Source organism: Chrysochloris asiatica, unplaced genomic scaffold (genome assembly GCF_000296735.1).
Source record: "Chrysochloris asiatica unplaced genomic scaffold, ChrAsi1.0 scaffold00086, whole genome shotgun sequence".
Classification (NCBI taxonomy): Eukaryota; Metazoa; Chordata; class Mammalia; order Afrosoricida; family Chrysochloridae; genus Chrysochloris; species Chrysochloris asiatica.
The window spans coordinates 3,054,610-3,064,222 of NW_006408604.1; the positions used below are offsets into that span (position 1 = coordinate 3,054,610).

Genomic DNA, 9,613 nt, shown 5'->3' on the forward strand with positions numbered 1-9,613 from the left:
CAATGGAAGAATGGATAAACACACTTTGGTACATACACACAACGGAATACTGTGCAATGTTGAAGTATAATGATGAATCTGAGAAGCACCTCATGACTTGAATGAACCTAGAGGACATTATGCTGAGTGAAATTAGTCAATAACAAAAGGACAAATATTGTATGAGACCATTATTATAAAAGTTTAAGAAAAGATTTTCAGACTCAAAGAAACATTCTTTAATGGCTATCAGTGATGGGAGGGAGGATAGAGTAATTCACTGGCTAGAGGGTAGACACATGTTAGCTTGGATGATGGTGAGGGCAATATACAAGAGGGAGGGCAATATAAAAGAAGTGGGAGGTTGGCAGAAGAATAATGAAGATAGCTGAAGACACAGGAAGATATGCATGAACTAAAGGGGCTGTAAATAGTGATATCTACACAACCCTGAAACAACAGTGTTCTGGGCATAGATTTACAGGTTGAGACATAGATTGAATGGGTAAGGGAAAAAGAGTGAGATATGGTATTATATCCCACAAATATATGAGTTTGAAAGAGAAAACAACACATTCTTTAATGGTTTCCAGGGGTATGAGGGAGGGCAGAGTCGTTCACTGGTTATAGGGTTATCTTAGGTGATGGGCAGGGTAAAAGAAAAGAAAAAGAAAAGCAATATACAAGAAGAGGGAGGTTGGCAGAAGTATTATGAAGACAGGTGAAGACACGGGGTATACAAGAGCTAAAGAGGTATGCGGATGTGGGGTATTGAACTGGACTACAAGGTTGGTTTGAACCACAAGATTGGTAGTTCAAATTCACCAGCCGCTCCTCTAAAACCCTCCACATGGTCACTGTGAGTCATACCCAACTTGAAGGTACTTAACAACAACAACAACAAAAGGGGATAGAGTTAATAGTGATATATATACAACCTTGGAAGGAAACTACTCTGAGGGTAGGTATGTACATGAACAGAGATACATATTTAATGACTATAGGAAGCAGAGTAGAATGTGTGTATATGTGGATGTGTGTGGATGCATATGTGCATAGATGAGTGATATTCCATTGTTTGCATGCACCACATTTTGTTCACCCATTCATCTGTTGATGGGCCTTTAAGTTTCTACTTTTTGCCTATAGGGAGCACAATGGCTACATAGGATAAGCATGTACTGTGAACCACAAGATCAATTTTTCGAGCCCACTAGCCACTCTGTGCTTGGAGTGCCGTGTCACTTTGTTGAAAGATTTCTATTTGTATTCCATCAATTCCTGGCGTCTTGCTCTTTGCCAATTCCTTCAATGCACCTTGAACTTCTTCCTTTGGTATCATTGCCTCTTGATCTTATGCTACCTCTTGAAATGGTTAAACATCAACTATTTCCTTTTTGGTACAGTGACTCTATCTATGTATTCCATCTTCTTTTGATGCTTTCTGCATCATTCAATAATTTGCCTAGAGAATCCTTCAAAAGGAAAGCCGAGGCTTGAATTTTATCTTCAGTTCCCTCAACTTGAGAAATGCTGAGCATATTCTTCCCTTTTGGTTGTCTGCTCCAGATCTTTGCACATTTTGATGTAATATTTGACTTTGTCTTTTTGAGTTGACCTTTGAAATTTTCTGCTCAGCTCTTGTACGGCCTCATTTCTTCCATTTGCTTTAGCATCTCTATGCTGGAGAGCAAGTTTCAGAGTCTCTTCTGACATCCATTTTTATCTTTTCCTTCTTTCTTGTCTTCTTAATGACTTTTTGCTTTCTTCATGTATGATGTTCTTGATGTCATCCCACAACTCTTTTGGTCTTCAGTCTTTAATGTCTAATGTATCAAATCTGTTTTTCAGATGATCTCTAAATTCAGGTGAGATATATTCAAGGTTATATTTTGGCTCTCGTGGAATTGTTTTCATTTTCTTCAGCTTCAGTCTGAATTTGCATATTAGCATTTGATGGTTTGTCCCACAATCTGCCCCTGGCCTTGTTTTGACTGATGATATGGAGCTTTTCCATCGTCTCTTTCTGCAGATGTAGTCAATTTGATTTCTGTGTATTCCTCCTGGTGAGGTCCATGTGTATAGTCATCTTTTATGCTGTTTAAAAAAAGGTATTTGAAATGAAAAAATCTGTGCCAAGAAATTTGGAAGACAACTACCTGGCTAACTGATTGGAAGAGATTCATATTTATGCCCATTCCAAAGAGAAGTGACCCAATGGAATTCAGAAATCATGGGACAATCTCTTTAATATCCCATGCGAGTAAAATTTTACTCAAGGTAATACAGATATGGTTGCAAGCATACAATGACAGAGAACTTCCAGAGGTTCAAGCCATATTCAGATGAAGACGTTGAGGACGTGGAATGAGGGATATCATTACTAAAGTCAGATAGATCTTGACTGAAAGCAGAGAATACCAGAAAGATGTTTACCTTGACTACACTAAGGCTTTTGATTGTACGGATCATGACATTGTGCAGTATGAGTATTTTTTTGGCTCCATTTATTTATTTTGTCTTTTTGCAATTATTTTAGATTATTCACTGACAACATTGTCCCTGGTTGTTGTTCTAAGAGTTTTATGGTTTTAATTGGTACATTTAGGTCCTTAATCCATCTTGAATTTGTTTCTATGAATGGTGAGTAGTAGGGATCCTGTTTCTTTTTTTTTTTCTGTTTGGAAATTCCATTTTTAAAGCATCATCTATTAAAAAGACTCTTCTTTTCCCATAGAATGGACTTAACAACCTTGTCAAAAATCAATTGACCATACATGTGTGGGCTCATTTCTGAACTCTCAATATTATTCTATTGGTCTATGTGTCTATTGTCATACCAGACTGTTTTGATTTGGTAGTATCGACATCTTTACCATATTAAGTCTTCCAATCTATGAACACAGAACATATATTCATTTATTTAAATATTTAATCTCTTTCAACGGTGCTTGCTAGTTTTCACTGTATAGCTCCTTCATGTTATTCATTTTATTTTGATAATTGAAAATTAGAGTTTCTTCTTTCTTTAATACAACATTGTGTGTGTGTGTGTGTGTGTGCCTCTGTGTGTGGGTATATGTGTGTGTAGGGGTGAGAGAGAAAGAGAAGCAGAAAGTAGTGAAATAGAGGGTTGTTGTTAGTTGTTGTTAAGTGAGTCAGTTCTGACTTATAGCAACACCATATAGGGTTTCCAAGGAGCAGCTTGTGGGTTTGAACTACTGATCTTGCAGTTAGTAGTTCAGTGCTTATCCCACAGTGCCACACCAGGACTCTAAAATAGAGAGCAGAAGACATAAATCATTTAAAGAATTTCCTGAAGATATTTTGTTGTGTCTATAAGAACTGATTCTTAAACCTGTTTCACCATTTAATGGCTATGTATTTGAAACACTTAGGAAATTATGTAACATCATTACTTGATTCCATTTCCTCATTTTAGATGGGACTGTTGTGACGTTAAATTATATCATCTACATGCAATTCTTAGAATACTGCCCAGCCATGTTGTTGTTGTTGCTAAGTGCCATTGAGTCCGTTCAGACTCATAGTAACCCTGTATAGGGTTTCTGAGGAGCAGTTGATGGGTTTGAACTGCCAATCTTATGGTCAGCAGTTCATTACTTATCCTATAGTCCCACATCAGGACTCCCCACTAAGAGCAGACATCTAATAAAAAATGAATATTATCTTTTTTATTCTCTCATTTAGTGCATTTAAAATGTAAGCACTCTAAAATACAAACTACCATTATTATTAATAAAATGTGGGAAAAATGGAGAAAAAAATGCCTAGAGATAGGAACTATGATTCTTTATACCCATTCTTTTTTATTCCAGCTTTTAGTCCAAGATGGAATGAAACCTTCACATTTATTATTCATGTACCAGAATTGGCATTACTACGTTTTGTTGTTGAAAATCAAAGTCTAATAGGTGGAAATGAATTTCTTGGACAATATACTTTACCAGTTCTATGCCTGAACAAAGGTAATAGTCCTTAAAGTAAGGTTACTATGTTAACATTTAATATAATGTGTGTGCCATAGTCACACTTTAATGTACCACGTAGCTCCAGCCATGAAAAGTGAATACAAAACAAATTTTTGTGAACTGAAACATATTTTCTCTCAAAGAAATGATAGAAATGTGGTCTAATGTGGAAGATGATGAGGGTACAGGGGATTGCCAGGAAGACTAACACATTCAGCAGGATGAAGCATTTCTTTACAGAGAGCAGAGCTCTTTTGTTTCAGTGAAGAGTAGTAATGAAAGAGAAAAGGTGAAGTATTCTACCTGCATGAAGAAAAAAATAATAGAATCCTAAGACTGTCCTTTCCTCAACGATGGTTTCATGTTGTAGATTTCCCTTGCTTAGATGCTTTATTCTAATCTCCCAATGTGTTGACTGTATTCTAGGATCCCAATGTGTTTACTTGTCTAACACCAGCCAGATGCATCTAGGAAATGGGGTCTTTCTGAACCAGAGGAGTGGTGGTTTATTTTGGAATACTTTATACTTTGAGAAAGGTGAGGTGTGAGTTTGTTAGACAGAAGGAAGAAGCTAGACAGAAATTGCAAATACTTTATCTTTGTGGAAAACTAACATACAAGATGGAGCTATAAGTACCCAGTTGTGATTTTCATGTATGCTTAGTAAATACATTTGTTTGTTTTCAGCAGTACTATTTTTTTCAGCAGTCACTAATTTATTTCTGTTATTCTAATTAGATACAATTCCTTTTGCAGGTTATCGCCGTGTTCCTCTGTTTTCCAAAGCAGGTGAGAGTCTTGAACCTGCTTCACTGTTTATATACGTTTGGTATGTCAGATAGCAACTAACAGTCTCTACTTACATATTACTAGGGCACATCACAATAAAATAGTCAAAACGAATGTCCACACCCTTTCTTTTCTTTTGTATTATTTTTGTAAATTAAGTTTCTCTATAACTTTGTTGTGAATTGAGTAAAGGCTTTCAGATCAGATCACTGTTCTATTTTTTTTAACATAAAAGGGTAATTCTTTACAAAAACAGAAACAGTAAGTGAATTCACTTCTAAATATACTAGATAGAACAGTGAAAAAAAGACACATCAAAGTGTCCTGATTAGTGTGGTATTTTTGACAACCAATTTCTACTAATCCCCTGCTACTGAGGCTGCTCTGTCAACTTGCTTGTATCATTTTTAATTAGTAGCATTTATAAGCTTTAAAAATATGTCTGATTGTGTAAGGCATGTTGGCAAATATCTAGCGGTATAGACAAAATGTGAAAGCTAAGGATGCTTTAACTTCTAGACTCTCACTACTGCATATTTTAGGGGGAATGAATTAGATTCTCAGGGGCCTTGTGCCATTTTATATCCTAAATGCTAATTAGCCCCTGTATTCTCAGGCTAGTTCTTAGATGCTGTGCACTGCATTTGGAGCTCTGTAATTATAAAGACATTTTTGAGTGTCTGTTAAATGTATTTGCATACAAACTGTATAAATCCATGAATAGGCCCCACTATATGAGTTTACATGCATAGAGCTCTGAATTCACACTTTGCAGTATTTCTGAATCTTCCAGTAAATTGCGCAATTTGGAGATTTTCTCTTGGTCAGAGGTGAAATTGTTATGTGGTTTTGTATACTGGATCTCTCACCATCAGCAAGACTGTACTTTCCTAAATGCCATATGTGGAAGAATCTGGATTCTTAACTGGTCATCCCCAAACCAAGGATGTTAATATTTGTTCCACCATATTGTTACATGGTACTAATGTGAAACCACTCAGTCAGTAGTAGGTTTCACAGAGTTGGAGGCTTTCAAGAAATATGTGATCAGTTGAATATGAATTTATAACTAAAAGAGCAAAATGATTTCCTGAGATGTATTTTAATATTTTACCTCTTTTTTTTGTTGTTGTTAATTTTTTACTGAGGGAAGCTAGTGTTGTTAAATACCTGAAAAGCCATGCAGAGACCCAACCCACTGCTATGAGTTGGTTCCAACTCAAAGTGATTCTAAGTAGGGTTTGCAAGGCTGTAAGTATTTAGAGGAGCAGAAACCTCTTTCTCCACAGAGTGGGTGATGGATTCAAACTAGATGGTAGATTCAAACTGATGACCCTGTGGTTAAGAGCCCATTGCTTAACTCTCTACACTACCAGGGACAGTACGCATAGACACATTTCCACACTTTCTGTTGAAATTGCCACTATTCTCCCAGGACCGTCACTTTTCTAATTTGATAATCACAGTTATCTCAATGCTATTGTTGTTGTTAAGTGCTGTCGAGCTGGTTCCAACCCAAAGTGATCCTGTATAAGGTTTTTGTGGAGCAACTGGTGAGCTTGAACCATTGACCTCATGGTTCAAACTGACTTTGCACTTTGTAGTCCAGCACATGAACCCACAGTGCTGCACCAGTGCCTAATATATGTCTACTTTTACACAAAAATTAACCTTAATCCTTTCATGTCTACATATTATTGTTAAGAAAACAGACTTAGGAACATCTAGTTGCCTAAGGTTAGTGACCCTAGCAGAACCAGGCCTATAAAGCAGGGCAATCTGCCTACTCCAAAGCTGATGGTACAACCTTCAAATATTTTATTATAAAAAATATCATTAATATTCAGTATTCAGTCTCAAGGACGACTTAAAAACCTGTTCTACGCATAAAGCAATAAGGATTAACTGCTATGTGAAAGAAAATTCTCAGACATTTCAACTGCAGGAGCATATTGACTAAGTGTAATAAGGAATGACTATCCCCCTCAAGTCAATCTAAATTATAGCTTTCTATAACTAGAAAGACTTACCCAAGGGAGTAAGATTTCCTGGTGTGGCGCTGTGGGTTAATGTGCCAGACTGCAAAGTCGTTTGAATCGCAAGGACAGTGGTTCAAGCTCATCAGTCGCTCCTTGGAAACTCTATACAGGGTCACTATGGGTCGGAATCAACTCGATGGCACTTAACAACAATTTAAGGAGCAGTACAACAATAATCTACTCTCATTCAGAAAAGGTTTAAAATCTCTTGTGAATTTACCCTTTTTCAACTATTAGCAGGAATTGATACATCATTGGCAAGAAAATCCTTAATAAAATAAAATGCTATTGAAGTTCAGTACTAAAATATAGACCTTTTTTTCTGGTTTCTCTCATGACTTGTGATGGTGTTTAATTTCTATTTAATGTGTGGCACCATAGGGTAATCACTGGACCACCAGCTTGGTGGTTCAAACTCAACCAGCCACTTCTTGGAAACCCTATACAGGGGGTCACAATGAGTTGGAAGCGACTAGATGGCACTTAACAGCAACAAGGAAAGAAAATAAGAATTTAAATTATTTGTATTAATTTTACCATTTATTTTTATATTGTGCCATATGCATTTCTTTTATTGTAAATGTAAGAACATCTAACTCATACAAAGTCACTGAAATTATGCAAATCCTACTTCATAACTTATATATACATATGCATTTCAATTTTGCAAGAACCATTGGAATACTATGCAAAACAAATTCCACTGTTTAGATTTCACTTGCTGATATGTGCAAATTGTATCAATACTTTCTACCTTCAGCTTACTGACGAGTAAGGAAAGACAAAAAGGAAAAAGAATTGTGGTCCTATCTTTTCCCTTCCTTCTATTCCCTCATTTTCAGGATAATTGTCCTGGTGTGGCTCTGTGGCTAATGGGTTGGACTGCAAAGTTGGTTTGAACCTCAAGGTCTGCAGTTTAAACTCACAAGTTGCTCCTTGGAAACCCTATACAGGGTTGCTGTGAATCAAAACCGACTTGATGGCACTTAACAACAATAACAAGAGTACATGAAAGTAACATGAGCAAAAAAAGATGTAACAGAGTTCCTTGGTCATTTAAGCTTCTAAAAATGCTATTGCCTTTTCTTTTTTCCTGCACTGAACAAAGCAAATTATTTACTCAGTCATAGAATAAGCATATTTACATTGTCTCTTAGATTTTCAGTAAACTCTTACACACTGAAATTCTGTGTGCAAAAGGCAACACAAATGCTATGGGTGAATGGACCGATAATGAATGTGGACATTGAAATTTTTCATAGCTCCTCTGCTCACATTCATGCTCTATTTTCCCATTAGACTTCATTTGAAAAACACAAGTTCAAAGATAAAATCATTAACAATTTCAAGACAGAGGCAGCAGATCATTAAAGAAAGAGCAGACTCCTTCTGAGCAAAATTCTGTGTGACTGCACACTTTACACACTCATAAATTAACCTTTACTGCCAAGTACATTTCAATATGTAGTGATACCAAAGGCCAAAACCATGGCTGTTGAGTTAATTCAGACTCATAGTGATCATAAAGGACAGAAAAGAATTACTCCATAGAGTTTCTGAGACTGTAAATCTTTATGGGCTAGACTCCCAATGACCTGGAGAAGAGAGAGAGAAGAAGAAGGGCTGGTTGGTCAGACGTGTGGTGAGACCCAGGAACCCCTAAGCCCATAGACAAGGACCTAGCCATAGAGGGCTAGAGTTGAAAGTGAAGTATCCAGCTGATAATGAAGTTAGGGGAGATGCACAAGAATGTCCAAATTTTCAGATTTGACCTAGCTTCAATGGCTTGATGATCAGAACTCAACTAGAGGAAAATAAAGAAATTTGATAAAGGAGAAAAGTGTTAATTGTTACGATTTGACGAACTTGACCTATCCTTATAAATATAAGTAGCTCAAAACACCAACCAAGAGGGAAAGAGTCTTCACATAAAGGATCAATCCTATTCCCTTTGTACACAGGGTTGATAGAGACAGACAACATGAACGTTGGCTACCTAAAATGGGGGAGGGAGGGTTGTAAAGGTACCAAGTAGTGGGCTTATGGGTTTTCAAGAAGGAGTTCAGTTTCAGAGTGTGTTGGGGTAAAGTAGAATCTTCACTGAATCGTTTTCATCTACTCTAGATAGGTCTGGTGAAAAGAGATGGTTATAAGATTTTTATGATTCAATAGTGAGTACTTTTTATTATGATTAATTGCAATTGTCACAACTGTAAATGTAAAAGTTTTATAACATAAAGGGGGGAGCAGTTAATTCAACATTCCAGGAACAGAGGCCCCTAGGACCATCAAGGAAGAAGAGCATCAGTGGAATGTGGGATTCTATCTAGAGAAGTAGCAACACCAGAGATTGAGGCAGAGATGATGACATGGAAAAATACAGAAGCTGAGGACTCTATACTCATGGAAAGAGAAAGGCTGTATGCTGGTGGCCAGGAAGCAGACTTGTAGAATGTGCCCTTGGGTTGTTTAAATGATTATATATTCCTGAGTGTTTTTGTGTACATCAAAATAAAACAAAACAAAACACCAGAGGGAATAGAAGCAAATGCTGTTGAATGATGATGCATGGAGAGGATTGTAATCATTGCAATGAAATTAAATATGTTAGGATGAATGTGAAACTGACGTTATCCCATGTAAACTGTCACTCAATTCACAATAAAACCTCAAAAATATATATTTATGGAAGCTGTTGTTGTTGTTGTTATGTGCCGTGGAGTCGGTTTCAACTCATACCGACCCTGTACAGGGTTTCCAAGGCTGCAAATCTTTACGGGAGCAGAAAACCTCATCATCTTTGTCCTGCCCAAG

The 9,613-nt window shown here is 36.8% G+C and overlaps 1 protein-coding gene across 1 annotated transcript in view; it reads left to right on the forward strand.

Annotated features, from left to right (window-relative positions):
- Positions 1-4,813, forward strand: part of PLCZ1 (phospholipase C, zeta 1) — a 104,191-nt gene extending 99,378 nt beyond the window's left edge. The window contains exons 12-13 of the mRNA XM_006866060.1: positions 3,819-3,968; positions 4,728-4,813. Of these exons, the coding sequence (XP_006866122.1) occupies positions 3,819-3,968; positions 4,728-4,813 (236 nt within the window). The remainder of the gene's footprint in view (positions 1-3,818; positions 3,969-4,727) is intronic.
- Positions 4,814-9,613: the final 4,800 nt, after the last annotated feature.